This window comes from Sinohyriopsis cumingii, chromosome 12 (genome assembly GCF_028554795.1).
Source record: "Sinohyriopsis cumingii isolate HCF-2022 chromosome 12, ASM2855479v2, whole genome shotgun sequence".
NCBI lineage: Eukaryota > Metazoa > Mollusca > Bivalvia > Unionida > Unionidae > Sinohyriopsis > Sinohyriopsis cumingii.
Window position 1 is genome coordinate 16,925,967 of NC_142972.1, and position 26,509 is coordinate 16,952,475.

The 26,509-nt window shown below is 34.3% G+C and overlaps 1 protein-coding gene and 2 long non-coding RNA genes across 3 annotated transcripts in view; 2 read left to right on the forward strand and 1 right to left on the reverse strand.

Annotated features, from left to right (window-relative positions):
• Window positions 1-26,509, forward strand: part of LOC149786033 (E3 ubiquitin-protein ligase rnf213-alpha-like) — a 260,766-nt gene that overhangs the window by 67,311 nt on the left and 166,946 nt on the right. The window contains exons 10-11 of the mRNA XM_089978105.1: window positions 1,804-2,017; window positions 7,540-7,604. Of these exons, the coding sequence (XP_089834231.1) occupies window positions 1,804-2,017; window positions 7,540-7,604 (279 nt within the window). The remainder of the gene's footprint in view (window positions 1-1,803; window positions 2,018-7,539; window positions 7,605-26,509) is intronic.
• LOC149786034 (uncharacterized) lies at window positions 13,577-17,276 on the reverse strand. Its single transcript, XR_016424856.1, has 3 exons — window positions 16,898-17,276; window positions 16,110-16,206; window positions 13,577-14,133 (listed from the first exon to the last, which is right to left on the reverse strand). It is a non-coding gene; the product is annotated as an uncharacterized LOC149786034 (long non-coding RNA).
• On the forward strand, window positions 17,355-19,438 carry LOC149786035 (uncharacterized). The gene is made up of 3 exons (XR_016424857.1): window positions 17,355-17,657; window positions 18,281-18,377; window positions 19,237-19,438. It is a non-coding gene; the product is annotated as an uncharacterized LOC149786035 (long non-coding RNA).

The window sequence follows — 26,509 nt, forward strand, 5'->3', positions numbered from 1 at the left end:
TTTACATACAGTGCCAAATCATATTGGATTTTAGAGATTGGTCTCTTGAAATGGCTTACTAAGATGCACTATACTGCATTTTCTCAGCAACCCTGTTAATAAAATTGGTTGATTTTGCCAATGGCCTGCTGGCCCATATACTGGGAATTTTGAGGAAGACCAGTTAATACTGACAGTCACAGGCCCATGTGGCCAGTTAAATTTTTGTAGCCATAATTAAATATGATTGGGAGGACCAGTTGATTTTCTGCAGGGCTTGTTGATATCCATCTAATCTGGCCAATGGAAAAATATTTTTTTTAGGTCAGCCAATGATAACATGTGTCCTCAGAATTCTGGCATAAAGTTGAGAACATAATTTTAGAATTAGCAATTCATAACTTTAAAAAGTGGAACTATAAAAATCTTCAGTTTTTATATCAAAGTTTGTAAAAAAAATTGCAATTTTTCCTATTCTGTCAAACCGGGTACATTTGCTTAGACCATATGGACCATAGAAAGAGGTTATATTATTTACTGTTTATTAAGTTTTGTATGTTTCTTTTGTTACCTGGTAGCTAATGATATTTTTTTCTGCTGTTTCTACAATTTTCTTCCATTTTCCTAATTGTTTGACTGATTTTATTGTGTGTGCTTTTGTCTCCACCTTGGGTACAATGATGCAGATGGTAAAAGAAACACCTTCCTTTGATAATTGATATATTATTTAACTTGGGATTTCTCTGATGTTGTCAGGGACAATATGGTCATAAAATTGATGAAAATTGATGCATATAAATTACTTTCAAGAGGAATGTCAAGAATTTTGTCCTTGAAAACCACTTTCAGTTTTTCTTTATTAAGAAGTCATCTGCCTGTCATTTCATTCATTTGCTGTGTTATTAATTAAGTTTTCATTTTACCTGTATTTTCAATCATGCCATTTTCTTTCAATTACATGTGAAGCTGTTGGATACCATTTGAAGATTATTTTTAAATTTATTTTTACAGTGATATGTTTATTAGAGAGTAGTATGTGTCACTGGCATGTGGATCAGTTAACGTTACTGTATTTCCAATTTGATGGGGACGATCATTAATGAAGATAACAAACAAAAGTACTCCAAGTATAGATCATTGTGGCTTACCATAGTTTATTCTTTTATTTCAGATAAAAGTCAATTTAAAGTCACTTTTTGAAGTCTGTCATTCAAGTTTGAAGCAAACCATTTGTGAGCTGTGTTACATTATTAATAGATTTTTAGTTTTCAAGAGGTTGATGATCTGCAAGATCAAAAGCTATTCGAAATCAGCTATAAAGCCCCCAGCTAACTTTCCTTTATCTGAACCTTTAGCTATGCATCAACCAATGCTATCAGTGCTGTTTCACAGGAATGGTTTGTCTGAAACCAGATTGATTATCACAGAGAAGTTTTTGGCTATTAAAATTAGTCGCAAATTTAGAAAGTGTTGGAAGGAAATAATTATTTTTGTTGTCTGTTTCAATACATATGATGTATTCATATATTTAGCAACAGTAATGGAATTGAGTAGGTTTCCCATGTGACTGTTTTGTGGGGGGAAAAAATCTGATGACATTCAAGCAATGATTAAGATCTGTCATGACCAGAAGAAGATATTTAGCAACATTATGAACATTATGTGTCTACTGTATTCCATCATTGGTTCAAGGATTTGCAAGGCCTGCATTAGTAAAATATATTTTAGCTAACTAAACCCACAACCTATTTTTTTACTGTAGGATACAGTAGGAAATTGGCTAAGATTGTAAATTGAAAAAATGTCCTTATTCTTTCTTATCAGACCATTTCATGAGATAGTCACAGTCTTGCATCCACTGTTTAAAATGGACTACCTTCTGCCACGTACAATCATGGCCATGTTGAGGCTAGAAGATATGGAAGAGACAATCAAAATTAGAAAAATACCTAATGAAGTATGTGCTGCCTGCCTTGTCTACTATGTAAAGACTACAAAACCTTATCCTCCTCTAACTAGTCAAACTGAACCTGAAAAGGTAGGTACACAAAGTACTGCTTGATTATTATGTTTTTTTTAGGTAATGTTGGCACATCCAAAGGCGATCAGAAGATTTAGATTGCCATTCATATCAGTAAAAATAACAAAATGAAAATTGAAAATTTAGGATTATGTGCTTTGTATGCAAAATTTTGTGTTGAATATTGAGATTGTATAAATGATGTCAGGGCTACATTTCTTAAGAAAGGAATATGTTGAAATGTATTATTTGACAAGTAAAATGTTTAAATTATGAGTGTTGGTATTACAGGGGCAAACCCATTGAAACAGTTTAATTTTATTGATATATGTGGTTGCTTTTCATGTCTAGGTTGAGCAGGACCAAAGTTAAAAATATCTCCAGCTTTGAAATCAGTATCTAGATATTTTCGGCATCAATAAGTATTTGGAAGATTCCATCTAAATCATAGTTGTTGTTGTTGTTGTGGGGTTTAATGCCATTTTTCAGCACACGATAGGCTATACATGGTGGCCAGTATTAATGGTGGAGGAAGAACCCGGGAAAACCCCAGAAAGAACCACCGACCCACGAGAAGCTACTGGCAAGTTTTCTCACATACCCACATTGGCTGAATCCTAGACTCAAACCGCCACAGACAGAGGTGAGATGGCAGTGATCTGTAACGAAGAGCACTTTAGACCACTCGGCCGCTCGGGGCCTCCTCTAAATCATAGATTGAAATATTTTATGCTATGGTGAAACCAATCTTATGTTACATGTCAGCAATATGGGACTATGAATACTCACCAGAAATTTGTTAAAGATATCTTAGCATACCATATGCCATATTTGCCAGCTTATAAGTTGATACTTTTTGACCAGAAAATCTGAGCTTCGTCTTGTACTCAAAATTGACTAATATATTGATTATATCATCTGACTTTCTTTATCATATGTCACATGATTTTTCGTATGTAAAAGAAATCTCCAAAGGTACACAAAAATAATGTGTAAAAAAAATATTTTATGTTTTGGAAGAGATCATATATGAAAAAATATAGGACCCCACACTGAGAAGGATTTTAAAATAATTGCATAATCATCAGTGTTAAAAATTAATGTACGGGCACTAAAGGAGTATGCACTAGTGACATAAATTGTTTAAATTTGATTACATACCTGAGCATTAGATTGACAAGTTAAAAGATGAATAACCATGACAAAGCAGATATTCCATTACATTTTTCTTCTTGCACCACAAGATCAAATAAAAATTATGAGAGAGAGAGAGAGAGGCATCTTGATGATTGTAATCTGTATTGTTCATGTACCTAACAGTTGTGATCTTACTCATATAGATGTGCAATACTATATTCCATCATCAGTTAATACCACTGGGCAATTCCTTCTAGTTTTAGTTACCACAGCCATTGTCCAAAAATCACATAGCATTATAGTGGTATTTTAATGCCAATTAAATATACTACAGCTGTAGTCAGGTTTTCCAAGCTAACACCTGTTTGAGGTCAAGGTTGGGCAGACCAGATCAGATAAGTGAGGCTGCCAGTAGGGGAATGAGGTTTCCCATAGGGTATTATGAATATGGTAGCATATAATAAAAGGAAATGTCAGGTGATTACTTACATGCAAATTTTTCAACCAGTGACATCTTTTGATTTTGCTGACAAAACTATCAGCAATTTAAACTAGCATCTAAGATGAGCAAAGATCAGAAAAATTGCCACCTAAGTACAGGAATAGTACATGTACTTTAATAAAAAAAAGATCTTATTTGTTCAAAATGGAGAGGTCATTGTGCTTGTGAAGAAAATTAGGCAGCATGTGAAATGGCCATTCTTGAGATTTAACCAAAATGGATTTTATATGAATATAGATATTGTGAATATTTCAACTTTGAAACTGAAGGATTATGGTATGTATTTTAGTAGTTTACATTTAGTATTTAATTTATTATTATTATCTCTCTTTGACAAAAGCTTCAGTTAAACAGGGACAGTAAAGTACAAAATAGCATGAAGAGCTGAAATATTTTTATCTCTCTCTTTTGTCAGGCCATATTTTATTTTGATCACAAGGTGCAAGAATCTGCGAGGGAATACATATGCCTCCCTCTCTCTGTGTCTCTCTTCAAAACAAAACTGGAAAAAGTACTTATAGCATCAATGATGTGATTTCACTATTGCTGGTAGTCTGAAATAGCGTATAGTGATATCTTTAATATTCGTGAAACCAGAAGTTACTATAGTTTAATTCCACAGAGCATCACAAATTTTATCCTATCTGTAACTCAATAAATTTTCCATTCAGCCTCATTATATGTAGCTAAAAGTACATAATTATGTTTAAAATATTTTGTGTGTAGCAAATTAGGTACTTTTAGTTACATTTAATGATCCTGACCTGAAAAGTTACAGAATTACAGATAGAATAAAATTCACGATGATGTGTGGAATGAAGCGGAAAAGATGAAGTCAAGGTATTGATCTGGTCTTGTTTTATTCACTTATATGGATGAAGAATGGAAAATTTACCAAATTCGCTCATTCAGCTTATACTCTGCATCGACTTATAGGCCAGCAGATAAATAATTATATCAGTCTCAGAGAATGAATAATGACATGTAAAATACTGAACTCATATTGTACATGGGCAGACAAGTAGCTATTCTTGCCAATGTTATGTTAAAGAAATTGGATGATGCTGGCAACAACACAAGGTCCAGTAAAGTTAAATGTGTTATTTTGTCATGCTTTTGGATACTGCAAGAAATGGGTGACACAAACACTTTTCTAACAACATTCAGACAATGTCTTTTATTCTTCATTAAAGACCTGGCCAAGTAAGATAGGTGATTTTACAAAAAATGTACTTTGTAGTCAGTATCAGTCATTTGGAAATTGAAAAATATTTAACATTAGAACAAAATTTAATTTTCAGAAAAACATTTTGCAATGTTTTAATATTCTAGACATGATTTAATGATCACAAGAGGAAGTCAAACTAAAACTGAAAAAGATCATTTATTGCAAAATTTGTCTTTAAAAAATTCAGATGGGTAGAAGATGAGTACAGTTTTATATGTGTGTCTTATACTAAATTTAGATGGAGATATTTTGACGAGAGTTATTAAATAAACATTCAGTGAATACATTTAGGAATCTAATGTCCAGTCAGAAAGTTAGTTGAATAACAAGTGTTTCAAAGTGTTGTTTTTTTTTGCTTTTAAACTAAGAGATCAGCTGTTAAAAAGTATTGATATAAATACCAATTATATTTTACAGTACTGTTTATGGTGCACTATATATACACTAAAATCTTTATTGAAAGACCACTGCTCTGAGAGACCACCTGTCTTGAGAGACCAGATTATCAGTGCATTAATTTATTGATTAGACAGTAGAGGTGCATGATATTACTGGTAAACCAGTTAACCATGGTATTTTTTTTTCTTCTGGTGGTACATACCACAGTACTTTTGCACTCTACCAGTACTTAAGTAGTTTCTGTCAGTAAGGAATTTATGGAAATTGTCAAGTACTCTTGTTATGACTTTAATGATATTAACAGCTTTGTTTTCATTTTTCATGACAAATAATTTATCTTGTTTTTACAAAACTTTACTTGATCAAACTTGGTTGGAGAGCTTGTTTTTGGAAAGAGCTTGAGCTTACACATTTTGAGTAACATTACAAGAAAGGAACCTATTTCTTTCTGTTCTACAAGCTGCAAGTCATTGGAGGATGGCCTGCTTGCATACATAGACAGTTTTTATAGCTCATCAGTGTTTACCTTGATAGGAGGTTGATTCAGAGAGCAATTGCCATAATGATTATGTGGAAAGCTATGATGTAATATTGTAACGTGCCAAGGGTCAAGGTCAAATAAAATGGAATATATGGACAGCTCACGCCTTTTTCAGTTACTGGACCTCTCCAGTGTATTGTAGTGTCAAGAAATGTGTGTTCAATACAAAAGTTCTTATATAGGTCATAAAAGCGCAAAACAAAACAAATATAAATAGTCAACACAGTTTATTATATGTCTTCCAGAGTTGAATGTGTTATCTCACAAAATCTAGTGCTCAGAATAGAGAATTATATGATTTGCCAATTTTCAGAACAGATGTTTCATAAAGCATGTTGAAATGACAACAATAATTTCAGTGTTAAATTGCATGTGAAAATCAGCATAAATGTTCCATTTGTCCTAATTCACATCATCTCTAACTCAGATAATCCCAATTCCCAAACAAATCTTATACAAAAAAGAAGCTAATTATCTCAAAGTTTGTTCATATAATGTACCGAAGTGGTAATGATTTTGTGCACCCAGTCAAGGTTCGGAACAAGTCCCGGGTTTGTGTTTTAGAGTCCAATAGTAAATATGTTAGAGGCACAGTCTGGAACCAGATGTTAATAGTGTGTCGCGTTTGTTGGCTGAGACAGTGTGTCGTTTTGAGCGACACAGTCTGAAACTGGATGTCGATAGTGTGTCGCTTGAGTTGAATGTGACAGTGTGTGTCGTTTTGAGCGACACAGTGTGTCATTGTGTCGGGTATATTATTTCATCAACTAAATGACACAACCACTACAAAATGGATGGAAATTTGTGATTTCAAAATGTTACATGAAACTGAATAGGAAATTCGATAATGCCAATCGGAATATTAAATTTCCAGTGGATAGCAGATGGCTGTGTTCATGACGACACAGTGACAGTGTCGTCAGCTAAATCCCTCTGGGGGAGTTTTTATCTGATATAACAAGGAAATAAACGTTGAAACAATTTCAGAGAAACTTTATAGTAGTCATTGTGAGTCCTAAATTTAATGTGTCGGTAGTAACTAGTCTACCTTGCTTTTAAGGCTTGACTTTATAAAAATACAAGTTGACAGGTAGTCAGGATTGTTTCAATATATCTATAGAAGATTGATTTAACTTGCTATTCGGGTACAAAGGTCAATCCAAATAATTTAATTATTAGTTTAGTTATCTTCTCTATATAAAGTCTTTATTATTATTATTATTATTATAGATGTCAAGTGCACAAGTTCTAGTATTTCTACGGTGGCACTGTCAACTATTTAATTTTTTTGTGTGCAGTTGCTCTTCTCCAGGTCTTGTAATGCCAGAAATTAATAAAAAGTGGGGGGGTAAAAAAACTTGATGAACTACCTGAGAATATAACTAAATTAAAGAAAGTTGTGACTACTTACTGTGTATGATAGAATTAAAATCACCACAGTGACTGTTGGTTGAATGTATATGATAAAGCAAAGTTTAATTAATCTTGAAGGTTGCTGTACATTTGCTCCAAAATACTTTTATATGGAATGCATTAGTTTATAATAATAACAATAATAATAACAACTTTATTTAAAGAGGGTGACACAATTAGTTGCATGGAACAAATTCTTCTTGTGGCCGTCTACTATATGCATATTTACATACAGGGTAGATAGTTGCACACACACACATACACACACACACACACACATAATAATCTACATGTGTATAACCATGTCTTTCCTTTTACAGAAAGTTAGTGCTGCAATTGATGCTCTGTTGGATGTATGCAAAGGAATACAGTTACCAGGAGAGAGGTACATTAAATTAAAAATCATGTAGAAAAATAGAATGATACATTTGGATTAATACAGACACACATGCATATCATCTATTAAGGAATGTCCAGATATAATGTATATCCAATTTTTGGTCCAGGATGATGAAATTTGCACCTAGGGATTTGCCTCTATTCGGATTGAAATCCCCTGTCATGATTCGTATGTATGCTGTGGATGATCAAAACTGACTCCTTTGGCATTTTGTTTCCATTTGGTGAAATCAAAAGGGGCAAGATATGTTTTAAAGTTTCCTTTCTTCCTGTCAAAGGTATCTCTAATATTTTATCAACCAGCATCTCATTGTTGATTGTTTTGACAATTTCACTGTGAAAGAGCTTTATTTCGTGAGAACCAAAGTCTGTGAGGTTAGGGTAATGCTGCATGTTAGGTCTTTATTAATTTTTTTCTCAGGATTATGTCATGAAAACTGCCTTCTCTCAATCTCACTTCATCTCTTCATTCTTTCTGATCAGTGTCACACCAGAGTGAAGGCTTTTATACATTTTATTCAATTGTGTCAGCCCAGCAACTTATCAGGCATTGATAGATTTTTGTGGTATTGTATTAGTTTTAAAATTTTTCAATTTTTTTTTCTTGTTTGGAGGTGGACTTTTTGTACTGCAGTTGTGTTATACTGTCAGACTTGTCTTAATGGTCACCCAAGTTCAGCAGTCACTTGGCCACAATGGCCATTCTAGTTTTTCCCTGGGAAATGTCCCAAATAAATGTTATGTAATCATTGGTCACCTGTCTTCTGTGGCCAGTGGCCAGATGTTTGCTCTTTAAATTCGTTATCTAATCATAATTTCTTAGGGAGAAATACTACTACCGCGCAATTCCAGCCCTCCCAAATAAAACCTTTTAACTAAAAGGTCTCAAAGTTGTCTGCCAACCTTGGTGGTGGTCTGGCAGAGTGATCTCCCCTTGATTTAGGGATTGGTGGTGAAACTCGTACCAAGAAGCGTGCTCTCAACACGAGAGACCTTGAAAAAGCCAGAATCAATGTTGATACAAGCTGGAATTTTCACATCCCAAGGAAAGTATATTCCATCTATATTTCCAACTTGTGTCTCTTTCTCTCTTGACAAAGTTCAGCCTTGACAATTTTAGCCACACATTGTTGTCTTCACACATTTAAAATGTACTTAGGTACTTGCATGGGTGGCCTGTGCAACTTCACAAATAAGTTGGGGCTGTACTTTTATTATGATAATGTGCATGTTCCTGGGACCTTTGTTGTTGTTGTTGTTGTTGTTATAGAGTTTAACGCCATTTTTCAGCGCAAGATAGACTATACCTGGCGGCCAGTATTAATGGTGGAGGAAGCACCCAGGAAAACCCCGGATAGAACCACCGACCCATGAGAAGCTACCGGCATGCTTTCTCACATATCCACATTGGCCGAGCCCGAGACTCGAACCCACCCCTGGGACCTTTAGAAACTCTTAATGTTTGTACAATTCCACAACAACAACATGCCATTTCAAGGGACCCAAATTACATGCAGTTCTGACAAGACAGGTCAGTTTCACAGATGACAGTTCCCTCTTTTATTTCCAAGGACAGGTTTCTGTCCATGGGCAGCCAGACCTTTGTACTCAAATCATTGTGTACTCTGGACACTTCCGCTCAAGGTCACATACAGGATCCAGCATGAGCCTTGAAGTGGTACTTTAAAATGACAGTTTTTGTGTTGAGGGAGATCACACCTATTTTTACCTATCAAACAGGGAGAGATGATATAAAAAGACAGACCCTTTTGTCCTGGATCGAATGGGTTAATCACTATGCATATTGAGAAATAACTCCAACTCAGATGAATTTGTTACACATTTTGGCTCATAAGGTTAGAGCACTTGCAACAAGCATCGACTTTAACTGGAACTGTTCTCTAACTGATATTATCCATGCCATGAGATGGAGATCTGAGTCTACATTCTCCATTGTTTACCTCAGAGATCTTTTATCCTAAACGACACAGCTCAGTCTGGTGGGGTTTATAGTTGTTGTGCAACAGTCCACATTCCCAGGTTGTTTGATGCATAAGACGCAGCACAACTTCTGCTGGATTTGTGGAAGGGAACATTTTCCCTTTCCAAAGCCACACCCTGACAGATTTAGAATTCTCCAGTCAGGTTACCTAAAAGCTGTCACACATACCTTAAGAGACCAGAGATCTCTTCTTCAGTGTAAGGGGATATACCTTCCGCCACCTGTTAACTATTCTCTTATTATTATGATTGGTTAACATATTTAACAAAGAAACTCATTTTTTCTTGTAAAATGTATTTCTTTGTGAATACTTAATAATCATAATACACATACACCCTCCCAGCCTTCCTGCAGTTACATCCATATAGAAACTGTGCCAAATGTTCCAGTAGTAACTGAGATATTCATGGATTTTGCCACCAATCCCTATATCATGGGGAGATCACTCTCCCCAACAGCCACCTGGGTGGGCAGATAACTTTTAGCTCCTTTAGCTAAGAAGTTTTATCTAGGAGTTCTGGATTTTTGAGGTAGTTATCTATAAGGTATAATGATTGGGTAAGTATTCATGAAGAAACATATTTTACCAGGGTCACTAGAGCATATCAGCAGTTACCGCTTCAAGTATGCAATTAAACTTCTTTTGTTTGATGAGCAAGACTTGGAATATATAAACTAGAGGTGTGTAGTATTACCATTGTACCAGTTTACAACAGTATCTTTTCCCTCTGGTACGTATGTAACTGGATGAACTGGGTTTTGGTCAGATCACAACGAAGACACTCAGAATGTTAACAAAAATACGATGTTTATTTATAGATGATTTAAAGATAGAAAAACCCTGTACCACACTCAGCAACAAATCCAAATATTGGATATCTAACATTATAATGATGCACACTGAGTTAAATAACTGATACAAAATAATACAGTTCCTGAATGGAACAAAGTGTAATTTAAATGAAAAATGAACTGATATTGAACAAAAATTAAATGCAAAAAAATCCAAAGGTTCATGACTCAAATACAGTGATACCACTCAAACAGTGGTAAATAATTTTGCAGAAATTAGCAAATTCTCACTCAAATAGTGTTAAATGATTTTGCAAATAAATAATGATAATGATGCCCAAATAAATAATAATAATGATGTTCACACAAATAGCAACAACTTCTGTTCAAATAGCGATAATGATGTTAGCACAAATAACAAAGATTTTTGCTCAGATAGTGATAATGATGTTAGCTGAGATAGCTATAATGATTATACTTCTGGTCTAATAGCAATGATGGTTGTTTTTCTGCTTGAGTAGTGGTAATGGTATGTAACCCAAAGGAGAGAGATAACCAAGTTGTCCAGGTGATATGCACATGGTATCTTCAGTCCCACTGCTGTCGAATGGTCAAGGAGCCACCACAAATGGCCTGCCCCTCCCAGTCTGCCTAATGATCCCATGGACCCCTTTGTTCCCTGCAGGCCCATTGGTCCCGGATCTTTGGTCCCTGAACATGAGATAACCACTGTCTCCCTCTGAGCCATTGTCACCACTGACAGCAGCACACTAGGTACATACCAAGTCACACACAATCACTACTCAACATCCAAACCAGTACCATGGCTAAAACTACCCCTCCAACACATAGTTCCACAGCTGACAACACAGACAACACCAACAGCTCTGCAGTGGCCCAACACACACAGCCAACTTGGACAGTCACTGGTTTTCACAACAGCTACATCACATCAGAGTACAGACACATCACAGCAACAAAGATGGACAGCATCAACAGCTGTACAGCCGCCACACTGTCCAACACAGGCAACTCAAACAGATATGATTGACTCTGACAAACACATTGTCACTGCTCACAGTCAGAATGATGGCTGTATCCAAAACACAAACAGCTGAAAATATAAAAAGAGTAAACTAGAAGAACCAGTTAGAAGACGCCCCAAAGCAAAGTGTTTGCTACTACCATCCCAATCGATTCTGCTTTATAAAGAAGTTAGAAAACTTCTTTTCAAATATGTGAAATTAAAAAAGGTATCTGACTACCTCCAAGACTGAGGATTAGAAATTAATCCATACCCAAGATTTACTAATTCTCCAGATTTTGTCAGTGCTTGGAACACCATCCTCTGTGAAGCCTCAAAGAAACTAACCAGCCTGACTTTCACCCATACTCTTAACACATTAACCCCTGGAGCTTTTTTCATTTTCGCCTGAAAATTGAGTAGGAGACACATTTTGAAAGCTATTTCTGAATAGACTCAAAAGCACCAAATCCCCGGTCATCTTTCAATAATATACTGCCTAGTTGTGTTAGAAACATCGTTTTTCATTGGCTATTTGACTTGTGCATGAGCAGAAGGGTAAATGTTGGAGTTTCTTTTTTTCTTTTTTTTTTTTCTTTTTTTTTTTTTTTTTTGCTAAATAGAGCCATTATTTTTGTATGGAGACCACTCTTTATTCCAAATGACCATCTTATCCTACTTTTTGCAAAAGCTCATCTGTCTGTTTGCAGTTCATACTGGTTTGCCTTAGATTTGAGACCAAAAAGTCTAAAATCCGGACACAAAATCGGATTCCAACCACGGGTGAATTTTGGGTAGAAATAAGTCAGGTCCAAAAATTGAGGTTTTTTTTTTATCTGTATTTTGTAGTGCAACTAGATATTCCAGATTATTTGGTATCATTGTACAGCTAAATCTGTCTACCTTTACATAATACCACCCACTTTAGTGTATCATGCATGACCATGACGCTACAGAGCTTGGCAGTTGGCTGCTACCTCCTGCTCCATTAAGTCGTCACTAGGGGTTAATGTGTTAACAAGACTGATGGGTGTGATGCGCAGCCTTCCAGATTTTCAGGAATAAACTTAGATTTGCCCTCTGAACATAATCGAATAGTACAGAAGCAGCTTTTAAACATATACAAACATTTATTGACTTTCTACCATGAGAAATATAATAAACTTTTAAAAGAGAACGAGAGTGCAAGACAGTGGGCAAAAAGTAATGAACAATCCAAGCCCAGAAAACAAACAAGGAACAACAGAGGTCATGGAAGAAGGAATAATTTCCAAACGGGTATTCTAAAAACCTTAATACTCTTTGCAAGTTTAGCAAACTTTAACAATAATTCAAACAGTAAAGATACTCATCTTTATGACTCGGATTTGGTCATAAATCTTTCTAACTTCCCTCTCGCCATGTCACATATCACTGCCCTAAATAAAGGATTATCTTTTAGTTCTGCTGTTAGGGAAATTAACCTTGGTCTAATTCACAAGGACTTTTTTCATCATACTCTAAAGAGGGATGATGAGACTAATTCATCCAAATATGAATTAATAAATTCAGACAAAGAAGTTTCCACCTAACGAAAATGAGTATATTGAGGTGTTCTGCAAATTGGTAAAATTATCATTAGTTTACTTTAAACAAAGAAAGAGATGTTGCCTGAATATCACCAAAAATAAGAACCTTCCGGCTGTAGAATGTCCATCATATTCCATGAAAAACAAAGGAAAACACTGGAAAATTCTAGCATGGAAAACGCTGGAGTATTTGGACTAATATTCCAGCCTCTGTCCAGGGTAGGCTGGAAAACCCTGAACAATTCTTGCATGGAAAACGCTGGAAAATTCTAGCATGGAAAACGCTGGAGTATTTGGACTAATATTCCAGCCTCTGTCCAGGGTAGGCTGGAAAACCCTGGACAATTCTTGCATGGAAAACGCTGGAAAATTCTAGCATGGAAAACACTGGAGTATTTGGACTATATTCCAGGCTATGTCCAGGGTAGGCTGGAAAACCCTGGACAATTCTAGCATGGAAAATGTTGGAGCATTTGGACTAATATTCCAGTCTTTATCCAGGGTAGGCTGGAAAACCCTGGACAACACTAAAATTTAGCTGAAAATTGTTGAAATATTTTATGAAAACGAGATTTTTAACAGTGATGCAACTTTTATTTGATGATAATTTCAAGAAGAACATGATCCAAATTACCCCAACCAACTCCTTGTATTGACTGTGATGTTTAGTAACTTTTAAACAAGGAAACAAAAATTAAAAACTATACTTGTCACTGGTAGCTTAATAGGTTGTGCACTAGTATTCAGTAGACAACATGGCTTAAGTTGTCATAAATATCGCTACACTTCTACTGGTGTGTCATAAAATCCAGATTACTGGCTCCTTAACATCATCCAAGTTTCTAAAAATATGTTCTCTTACTCTAGTTATAGTTTGAATTTATTCTGAAGCAATCTTAACAACAAAATAACAGAAATTCACGTTAATTTCTATCTCAATTTTAATTAAAAAAATTTAAAATATTTTTTTTTACACGTGTTGTTTCATAGTTCATTCACCACATTTCTTATTTTTCTGTTGTCACCACTGGAGTCTGTGGAAGTGATGGTACTCTTGATGGTTTAACCAAATCGCAAAGCTTCTGTCTCACCATCACCTCCCCAATGTTATACTTCTCCTTCATGATTTCTGAAATACAAATCATTGTATATTAATGAATAGAATAAAGCAAGATTTCAAATTTATTTCAATCCCATATATATATATATATATATATATATATATATATATATATATATATATATATATATATATATAGAGAGAGAGAGAGAGAGAGAGAGAGAGAGAGAGAGGGGAGTGAGAGAATGAGAGTTATGCCTGAAACATTTCATGCAATTACAGTACTTTTACAATCCCTGAGGTTGGTAATTGTAATAAGGCACTTGGCTTGATGACTAACTTGATAGGCTTAAAAACCTGTGGTTTCCATCACAAATTAAACTGGCTACCTAACTGCTCCTGTGGCCTAAGTCTAAGTGGTTAGAGCACCTGCTACGGGTGTGAGAGGTCACAGATTTGAACCCTTAACCGAGTCATACCAAAGACTTATTAAAAAAAATGGTACTATTAGCTGCCTTGCCTGGTGCTCAGCATTAACCCTTTACCTCATGCAAGCGTCTTTTGTCGCCTCTAATCCATTCATGTGGAAGCGCCTTTTGACACCTGCTGTAAACATCAGCCATTTTAAGCTGGTTTTCATAGCGCCACCTTCGGGGAAAACCCCCATTTAGATACTACATTCATTTCTGTGAATGACAATTACATCAGATCACGTGGTCACTGTTTATGCCCTGGTCGATATCTGCTATTTAAAGTAACTGGATCATAATCTCCACTCTCCAAAATGGAGGTCGCGGATTTCATTCAGTACTTACGAAGTTTTCATGATTAGAATCAGAACTACGAAAGATTCAATAACTTAGGTAAAGGCTCTGATATTGATGCAGGCAGCAATTAGTTTTCATAAATTATCAAATTCAGATGACTTAGTGATGTAGATGCAGACGACAAATTGTAAATTTCAAGTATGAGAAATGGCAGCTACGATTGGTCACGTGGCCTCACTGACATGACGGTGAATGAGTCCTCTCAAGATTTTAAAGCACGTAAAAAATTCTTCAGTGAAAAATAATTACGCAGCTATAACAATCAGACTTTTAATCTTAAATTTTTCCACACATAATAGGTGTGTACCAAAAATGTAAAATGGTTATAATTGCTGTTTAACATAAAATACACTACATTGCTTAACAGTTAACAGGCAGGCCTATGCGTATGGAGTCGAATAGGTAACAGGTGCTCTATTTATAGCATGCTGCACTTTGTAATTATGCTCTATAAGGTAAACGGTTAAGAGGTTAGTGTTAGGACTGGTCAACCTGGTGTCAAGATAATGTGAATGGGTGGGAGACATTATGCTACATGTCTGTGGCATGATATCCCAGTGCTAGACATCACTATAAATTGCCACACTGCAGATATCGTAGCGATGTGACTAAACATTTGTTAAAGCTACGTTACTAAACATCTGAATCACGCACACACAAACTGGCTACCGTATACATGCAGTTGTGATTATACCATTTAAACTGAAAGTAGATTTACATTGTCCATTTGAATATTGCATGTCTACACTATAATGTTTCAAGCAGTAGTTGTGTATACGTTTAAATTTCATAATAATTTTCCAGCCTTAGTTCATAAAAAAATTTTTTTACAATTTGGCATATATTTTGTCATAGGTTAACAAAGTTTAAAACGCATGGTTAATAATTTAAAATATACCATAAATTATTTTAATTCTGGACTGGTCTTGGAGAGGTGGCCTTGTGTGTGCTTATTATTGGCTCTTGCCCCAGTTAGTGTCTTGCCAATATATTCACCAGAGCTGTACAGCATTCTGAATATTTATTTAGCAGCTTTGTTAAAATCCAAAATTTGACATATTTCTGCCTCATGCTGGGTGTGAAAAAAAATTTTATCCAAATTTTCACCATGATGATTCATATGCACTAAGTTTCTGATATATTTACTTATCTACATACACAACTCCAGGTTACAGCTAATGTTCTAGACATTTGAATTTGAAACAAATGTGGTATTACCTCTCGCTTGCTTAATTCAAAATTAAAAGATCGAAGAATTTCAATGAAGCTGTCGCCATCAACTTGTTTACATAACTGTGCCTTGCCACTTTTTTTTCTGAAATTAAAGGACACAAACTAAACAAGTATTTTTGGTGAGGAAAATTGATAATCATTTCCAACAGTTTACAACTGTACATTCTTATTAATTATACAGTAAGTTACTATTAAATATTACTGAAATGGCTGAATATAAATTGGATAGACAGAAACAAGCCATAATCTGAATTGAAGATTAATTAGAAAAGAGATCTACCGGTATATTTCCAAGTCACAGTCTAAAATTAATTAAAACAAATATAACTTATTGCTACAAATAGCACACTGTCTGGAAAATAATAACGAAAATGTAAAAAATACAAATACCAGTCAGATCATTAATAATATCAAGAGTGAATAAAATTTAAAGTGAAATTTACAATTTGGAAATGTATATTCGCAAGGCTGGCACGTACCAACTTTTTTGAAAGACAGACATGAGATGACTGGTCATTGTGCATTAGGATAAGTAAAAAATGTTGCCAATTATGTAAACAAAGCTTAAAACATAACACATACCTTTCAATATCCTTACAAGTTTGATGTTTAATTTATCAGTCTTCAAACAGCATAAAAAAAAAGAAATTGTTCCATAGGATATATTTCGTAATAGCTTTCTGTAAATTTACGTCACGCGAAGTCTTTCGCAGCTAAGGTACTTGGCGGCCATGCAAATAATTTTGCTACAACTGGACTGAGTAATGACTTACCTGCTATTTTCGCAATAATACACTCATGGTATCCCTTGAATCCATGACAAACCGCCATCACTTTCTCTCCCGTGCGATATTCCTTCATTTCTTTTCGTGGCGAGTGTACATCAGCCATACAAATTATGCCTCCCTGAATGGGACGATCATTCACCCACATAACCAGTGATATTTCTGGTTCAGTGGTCATCTTAAAATCCTGGGATATTTTATATTTTACAATTTCAATGACACTCCAATCGAAAATTGCGCCCAAATTCTAGACTGGTTATCCAAAGCGTTTTACAGTGCCAAATTTGGAACCAAACTTTACAGAACCGTTTTTTTTTTTGTTTTTTTTTCTTTTTACAGAAAATTTGGTTCTAACGCATGAAATCGAAATATGCCAGCTTTTTCAATGTAGTAATTGGTTAAAAACAATAAGTTCATAATTTTATATCCCATCATAGTCAGCTTCATCAGCCATCATCATACGGAACAACCTCGGCTATTTCTGCGTGACAAAAACGTGACTCCGATACGTGAAGGCGAATACTTGACAGAAAAATCAGACATTTTGTTCTCTTTTGATTTATGATTTATCTAAATAGTTAATATCTATACATCGGATACCAACGCCGTGATTTGGATATGTTGGGGAATGATTGGTTTACAGTAAAGTGGTTTTAGAAGACAAAGTTTACGACCAAGAGGCAATATCGTGTCGAGGTGTGGAACACAAATGGAAAGACAACACAAATTGGACACCCAAATATTATAGGTGAGTATGAAATAAATGGAGTCTCAACTTTATCTTGTTTGCCCAAGTATAAACTAACTATATGATTAACCACCCAACACTATATATGTATGACTGATAATTAAATTGTAAGCAAGTATTTCAATAAATGTGAAAAGATATACAAGGTCAAAAACAAGTTTCCTTTTGCATCAGTTTTAAAATTAGAGTAGGTATTTTTGTTTTTCAATATATCTGTATGTATAACTTTCAAAGCAACCTAATTTGTGGAATTTTATTTTAACAGCCATAACCTTGTAATTGTCAGTCTTGGAAATGTTAACTCCAGTGATACATGTAAGCCCAAACAGGGACTGCTCTGGTATTATGATAAAGTTGTGCATTTCTTGAGTATTTGTAGATCTAGTCCAAAAAGGTCTTTAGGTTACTGCTAAATTTTCAGACTGCTACATATATAAGTAAAATCATAACTTAAGTAACTTAAGTCCTGGAAAAAGAAATTTTGAAAAATTTCACATTAATCTTAGCAAGATTAAAATGTACACAAGTTTTACCATGAAGATGATTTTTGAACGATATATTAATGTTTTAATCAGCCTGACTGTACAGTCTGTAAACATTTTAATGCTGTTTGTGTATTACAGGTACTGGTGTTCAGGACAAAATATAAAAGCAATTTGAAGTTAATTCCACAAAGTCCATTCCTAAAAGCACCATGTACTGGAGGAAGAGAAAACAATGGTAATTCCAGGAGTAATAGAGAGCTTTTTTTACATTTTAAATAATGTCTGCAGCTGTCTCCCACAACAATGTTTATTTGTGTGAAGATAAGCATTATTCTTTATACATTTGTTCTTACCTAGTACATTCACAGCTTAACATGGCTCATATCTTAAACACAGTTTCATTACCATATCAATAATTTAAGGAATAAACAAATTTCACTATACAACACTAAGTGGAATTTTCAGAGTTCAACAAATTCTGAGTATATGGTGAAATCATTCAGTATTTACAGACAGAATATTCAATGTACGTGTTTGAACAGAACATTCACTCTGTATGGGTTATCCAACACACCATACACAATATATGCACAATGTACACCATATTTAACCAAATCAGCCAATTACAGAAATTCCAGGAAATATCTGATCAGTATTGATTCTTGCAGAACAAGATATAATAATTTATTGTTATGCATTGTCATACTTCAGTTTTTAATTATTTAAAATGTTAAATATAATTTTTACTTTCATTTTTCTTATAATGCCCTAAAACGTTATGAAACTTGAGTTGCTTTCCTGAAAACATCACATACATTTATGAAGTGTATGTTGTATCACATGTACTTTGTATGATTGAGTATATTATTGTGTATCAATTACTTGTCATTTACATGCATTCATTGTGTATCATGTTTGCATTACCCATGTTTAAATGATGCATGCATTAACATTGGATTTGTCGAACTAAACTACTGTAACAGTGTAATATTAACTGTACATACTCAATTCCCACAACAAAACAATAATGTTTGAATGTTAAGATTTTAATATGAATTATACATGTTCACTAAAATTTGTATTTCTCATTACAGTGTTGTTGATCTAGGTGAATCCAGTTCTGTTGGTCTTGGATATTATGAAATTGGTGACTGTACGTAATACTAATCTTCAAATATAATGAGAATATCAATAGATGAACCAACTAGATATGGTGACAGTGACATGAGTTTTTCATCTGACTCAGAAGAAAGTATAGAGTTTTAATCAAGTTCAGACGATGAACAGTATCATCAGGTGAAGCAACTCAGTCTTACCCATCCCATGTCACAGATCCCCCACTTTATGTCATAGCCCCATAACAAGATATATATTGTAGTGAAGTCACAAAGTCTGAACATGTTATTGTCCTTGGGGCTTTGCCAACAAGACATAATTTGTCAGATGCTAAATATGTGACTTTTTGGACTTAATTCAGTTGCATCTTCCTTCAGCAAACACAGGATTGACAATTGTCAAAGATTTGAAGAAAAAATGTGAATTCAGTAAGGAGTATCTCAAATACAATTTTTATTGTGAGATCTGCAAAAAATTGTACTCCGATAAAGAAGAAATGTGTGAAACTGGGGGCTGTACAGGTGTACATAACTAATAATTATGAGCAAACATCTCTTTGGAATGAAGTTGGCTCTGACAAGAAAGAAGACTTCCTTTCATCATCAAAAATAGGATCAAGTGTCTTCGAGAACCTATTATTGTTGTTGAAATTGGAAATGCCATTTATGGTACTGTTCTCCCCAATCATCATGAAAAGGACTAAAATGGTTCTCACCATTGTACAGCAGAATTTCATACTTATACACTGTAGTGTCAAGCTCAAGTGGTGAACAGATTTGGACATATTTATGATTTTATATGCACCAGATATTTTCTGGTCAAGATTTAACTAATTTTTCAGGATATCTTTTCATACATGTATAGTTTGTATTACACCAACATTTTTGTATAATGATGTTCTTTTGATAATGAACATTTAATTACATATGTGGTACATACAATAAATGATGTACTACTTCAACACTTGTTGTTTGTTTTTTTTAAAGCAGGGGTCAAGTGTGTGTGTGTGTATGGTTTAGTTTGTTTATTTGACTTGTGTCCTCTATTTCTCAGTATATATTTATCATAGGTTTGAAATAATAGTTTAGTTTCAAGTTCAAAAATCTGTGTTACAGCGCAGTTTAGTCATGATTGTTCTTTCTTTAGGTAATTCAAAATAATTCTTTGTACCAAACTTGAAAATTGACTAAGTTCTTTTCCAGGGTTTTCCATGCTGAAATTTATCCAAAAAATTCTAAGTCTAAACTGTCCATGCTTTTCCAGGGTTTTCCATGCTGAAAGAAATTCAGAGTCCAAAATGTCCATCATTTTTCAGGGTTTTCCATGCTGAAAAATTTCGAAGTCCAAAATGTCCAGCATTTTCCAGGCATGTCCAGCATTTTCCATGCACAATGTCCAGGGTTTCCATGCTAAATTCTGCAGAATATTACATTTTTCCATCGTTTTCCAGGGTTTTCCATGTTTTTCCAGAGTATACGATGGAAAAAGTACAGCCGGGCAGGCTTTATCTGAACTTACCAGTGACAAAGATATTGTGATCAAGAAAGCTGATAAAGGCTCTACCATCGTAATCATGAATACAGATGATTACGCCAAAGAGGCTCTAAGACAACTTAATGATGAGAATTGTTATACCAAATTGAAGAAGGATGTGACAGAAATACACCACAGCATGGTGAAAAACCTTGTCATACAAGTTCACAACAAAGATGAATTAGATGACAAGGAATTTTTTTCTTAACCTCATCAGTGACAAAATCTGTACTCCGAGGTTTTATCTCCTTCAAAAACACATAAATACCTTATTCCTGGAAAAATCCCTGGAAGACCAATTATCAGTAGAAACAACTCACTAACAGAAAAAATTAGTAGCCTCATTGGTGAACACTTAAAACCATTTGTAAAACTGATACCTTCCTATATCAAGGACATGACAGACTTTATCAATGAAGTTCAAGCAATTCACAATTTACTGGATGATTCTTCTTGGTCACAATGGATGTCACCTCTCCCTACATCAATATACCAAATCATGAAGGTTTAACCTCTTTAGCTAGAACCCTAGCTTTAAATAAACAAAATTATTGTCTCTCTAATCATAGCATCTTGGTTTTATTAAAATTGGTATTGCATTGCAGCCTCTTTACTTTTGAAGACACCCATTATCTACAAAATGGTGGAACTGCAATGGGAAGAAAAGTGACCCCATCATACGTCAATATTTTTATGGGTGAGCTTGAACTGAAAATGCTGAAATCAACACTTTTTAAACTGTACATCTAAGGTTTATTGATGACATATTTATGATATGGATTGACTCTGACATTAAATAAATTCCACTCATATTGTAATAGTTTCCATAAAATTATTAAGTTTACAATGGAATATTCGAAGGACAAAATCACATTTCTTTATACTACAGTTATTCATGAAAATAACATGATAGTATTTGATTTATACTGTAAACCTACAGATAAACATTGTAATTTACATTATGATTCCTACTATCCATACCACTATACAAAATCAGGTCCATTTAGTCAGTTATTAAGAGTTAGATGAACCTGAACTAAACAAGTGGACTTCGAAAAACATGCCTCCAATTTAATTTATTTTTATAAAGAAGAGGCTATCCAACTAGGATTCTAACATAGGCGTTTAAAAAAGCAAGCCAGCTGATCATTCAGAATTACTAAAACTGATTAAAATAAATTGAGTTTGTTGCAATGTGGTACCAGGTATCTTCACATGTGATAAAGGTAATTATTTCCTTTTCTCTAGCCTGTTATCAAACTGAGTCTCCCCTCAGATTTTCCATGATAGCTGATTTTTTGCAGAGAGGATTGGTTATAAACTCAGCAACCAATTAATTTTACTGGAAAAACTAAAGCAAATAAAGTATTAGATTGCAAGACCATTAATTGCAGTTTCTGCAATAGAATTGATAAATTTAAAATCTTTAAAAGTTCATTTACTAACCTCAGATAATGAAATATAAATCTAAACTTTGAGGACACTGTACCACATGTAATGTGATCTATTTACTCACCTGCACAAAATGTGGTAAACAATATGTAGGTGAAACAAAAAGGAAATTCCAGGTGAGAATAAAGGAGCACTTGAGGGATATCTATAATCATAAAGATTGCCTGGTGTCCAAGCATTTAATTGATCTGACCACAACATAGATTGTGTTAAATATCTGATAATAGAAATTATTAAATCTGATTCAGAGCTGTCTAGTAGCACTATCTTTAGGAAAGATAGAGAACTTTATTGGATATACCAATTAAATACTCTAAGTCTAGTAGGTATTAACATCTTGGTCTAAATGGGAGTTCAGTCATTTTTAGCTGAAAATATAATGTCTAAAACCATGTAGTATATGCAACATGGTAATGTATAAAATATATTGACATATGTTATGCATGCGCATACGTGGAGTTAATTACTTCATAGTAAATTATTTCAACAGGGCTATTGTACAGGATTATCACAATGATCAGGTTCATATGCGAATCTGCATCCGACAGTTAGAATCTTACAGAACTTTAAGTAACATTCTCTCATCCCTCAATACATCCAATATTTGTGTGGATACAGTCGTTCTGTTCAGTTACATACTGGTAAACTAGAAAACCAACTATAATAAATCTAGCATTGCATTATATAGTTTGGGACTATCCAAAAATGCACAATATTAGAACAATAAAACAAAACATTTCTATCCTATAATATAGATAGAAAAATAAAATTCACATACCTCTACAGCTGGAGATAATGTGCCGTAAAGTGGATGCTTTTTGACAAGATTTCTTGTAATGTAACATTGCCATATACCACGAGCCTAAAAGCATACAAGCTATGTTGCAATGCATGGCCTATGCACTCATGGTATATTGGTTTTCCCATTGTAAGCACTAGACTTGTGCAGCATGGAGTGAACCAAACTCACTACATTGAAATAATGTATGCTATAAATATACCTTAACCACACGCAGGTAACACTGTATGCAGAATGGAAACCCAAGTACAGTTTATTCAAAATACACATAAACATTAAATATACACAATTCCGTGGCAACATACCAAGGTACTTTTTCACTGTACTGGTACATCTGTTGTTTCCATCATTATGAATACGCAGAAATTCTCAAGGAATCTTGTTGTGGTTTAATAGCATGTTTTCATTGTTCAAGACAAAATGTTTTAATTTTTTTTTTAAAAAACAGTTGTATCTGTAATGAATTAATGGTGACAAATATAATTATATTTCTGATTCTTTAATCACATATTTTGACACTTGTCACATATGTCAACAGGGTGGCCAAATGAATTTTGAAACAGATTCAGGCATAATCCAGCATTCAGAAAATTTTTAGATTAAAAAACAAAGACCCACCACCACAGAATAAACATGTCATGTTTTAGTTATTTATTTTCGTTAACGAATGTTTTAAGTATATATATATATATATATATATATATATATATATATATATATATATATATATATATATATATATATATATATATATATATTCCTTTTGGGAGACTTCAAATTATGCTTGATTTTCAGGAGTGTACTTGTTTTTTGCCTGAACTATATGTAATTTCTCAAATCCACTAAACATTTTCTCATTTGTTGAGTAAGTGTGTTTAATTTTTACTGACCTCTCTGATAAATGTCTTGCCTTAATGTTGCCATCCCACTCAAAGATTCCCACCTATTATATCAATAGTGTAGCTAGAAAATTGTAGGCTTCAGTATCAGCACTTCATATTTTTAACAATAGTATCTAATATCAGCAGTAGGCCTTTCAGAGTATCAGCTATAGTGTAAACTTAATCTTAACACTTTTGTTACAGTTTTTGATTTTAACTTATGCAACAATTAAGATACATGTAGCAGATTCATCTATAGTAAGGTACTGGCTGTTTAATTATGGGCAGGTGGCTGTGATTTTCTTTCGAGCTAAAATATTTTATTTTATCTCAGGATATGTTTTTCCTAATAATGTCATGGATACAATATGGTGCTATTTTGCTGTAAATCAGAGCAAGATAGTTTGTCCAGTTATTGATCAATAGAATTAAAAATAATGTCAGGCTCCTACCCCAAAACAGTGAATAACTGTGTTATACCATGTTATGTATCGCAGTACATTGAGAAATACCACAGTGTATCAAGGTACAAAATTATTTCATGGTACTCAGCTTTAATATAAAGGTATATTACCTGAATCAATGTTTAAATATTTAATTTTTCAATTGTACTTACCATAATCCAATGAAAATCAAAGGTTCTTAGGTTATTAACAAAATCCAGATTCACCAAGCGGTAGTCAAGTGATACATCACAGCCATTGTGCTCTATTATAAATCAATCCGACCTTCTCCAAGTTGCTGTGCCAGTGACAGGTTAGGGTCATTGTACTCAGAACAATATGTTCAGAATTAAGTTAAATAGTCTGCTTGAGTCCATTTTGTTTCCTCATCAGCCAGTTCTGTCCGTGTGGCCTGTGTTTTTGGTGTAGAGATTGATGGTGGGCCTAATATCAATTTCCATTAGGCATTTTCTTTCTTTCAGTACTACACTCTTACACCTTTGTTGCTCAGGTTACTACCAGAGCTTTTGCAGTCACTCCATTCTGAGTGCAGGAGGGGCAAATACCTGTCAGAGCATCATGCTACTCCCATGGTGCATGTGCTTTATGTGAATGCATAATCGCGTGACGGTCACTAGGGCATACAGTTCTCAGATTCATATTTGTTTTGTTTAGCTGCCTATGTAGAGACCTGGATTGAGACCTGGATTGTTATGGGGCTACTCAAGAAATAAGCATATTCTTTGAACATACTTTTGTTTTGAATTGCATCAGGTCATTATAAAATATGAATGCTCTCTGTTGATTATTTTTGGGGTTTGGAAAGGGCGTCAGAAGAACAGCAGTGGGTGGCTCATCCCCCAATAATCTAGTCTGTTCATCTTCCCTCTCCTCTTCTTCCCCAACCCCCTGCTGCTTTTTATGATGTCTAGTTGGTCTAAAATGAAAATGATGTCGGTATTTATCCAATATGTGGTTGCCACAGTGGCCATTGTGAAAATATTGCTATGGCCACATCTTATCATGGATGGTCATAATATGGGTCTCTCACCAAAAGTCTTCTTATGATGTTAAAGTTGGTTGTAAATGAAAATGGTGCTGATCTGAGGTCGAAAAGCAGTCCTTTTGAAAATCCTGCAGTTGCTACTTCTCCTGAATTGTCATATCGATATTGGGTTTTCACTGAAGAATTTCTTTTGATGTATAGATCTTGTATAGTTGGTCTGAAATCAAATAGTGCTGATCTGACATCCAGTATGGTCACCATGGTATCCATCTTTGATGGTCATATTGACATTGGATTTTCACTAAACGACTTCTCATCATGTCTAGTTGGTCCTATTGAAAATGATGCCCCTCAGACAATAGGTATGGCTGCCACAGTGAATATCTTTAACATCTTATCATTACTAATTCAGTCTCCAATATGGATTCTTATATCTGCATAAGGTTTCCACTAAAACAATTCTTGCAATATTTAAGTGCTTTGGAATAAAATTTTCATACATGAAAGATAGCATATCCACACTTTTATGAAGGAATTTTGAAAACCATACATAATCAGCCTTCAGGTCAAGTCTAAGGTCATTTGCTTGCATTTTATACTTCAGCTTATGAAGGGTAGTGACTTGTATACATGGAAATAAATTTTGACTAGACTGTATTCAGATGAATTATAGTGAACATATTGATAGTAAGCAGTATGACAATGATATTAAGGTCATTGGTCTTGACTTAGGATTTTAGTTGTACTGGCTTGTAAGAAAGATAACACACACACAAGTTTGAGTGAGTATTTATCATTTAATCCAGTCTGTAGATATATCTGAAAAATACTGTGAATGATACCACTAAGATAACTTTATGAAAACAATATTACTTATAGATGGCACGTGGTTATATCTTGACACAAGTTCATTGATATTCTATCCATGATAGCAGGTTCAGGGTCAAAGGCCATGACAAAAAATTTTTTACTGCAGTTGCAGATATATGGTGAACCTGTTAACTCAACCATAAGAAAATAGATTTGTCATGACACATGACATGTTGGAAATGGTTTCACTACTACTTATCTTGGATTCTAGGAAATTCATTTAATGCAGTAAAACATCAGTCCCATCAAGGGACTTGTTTTTCATTA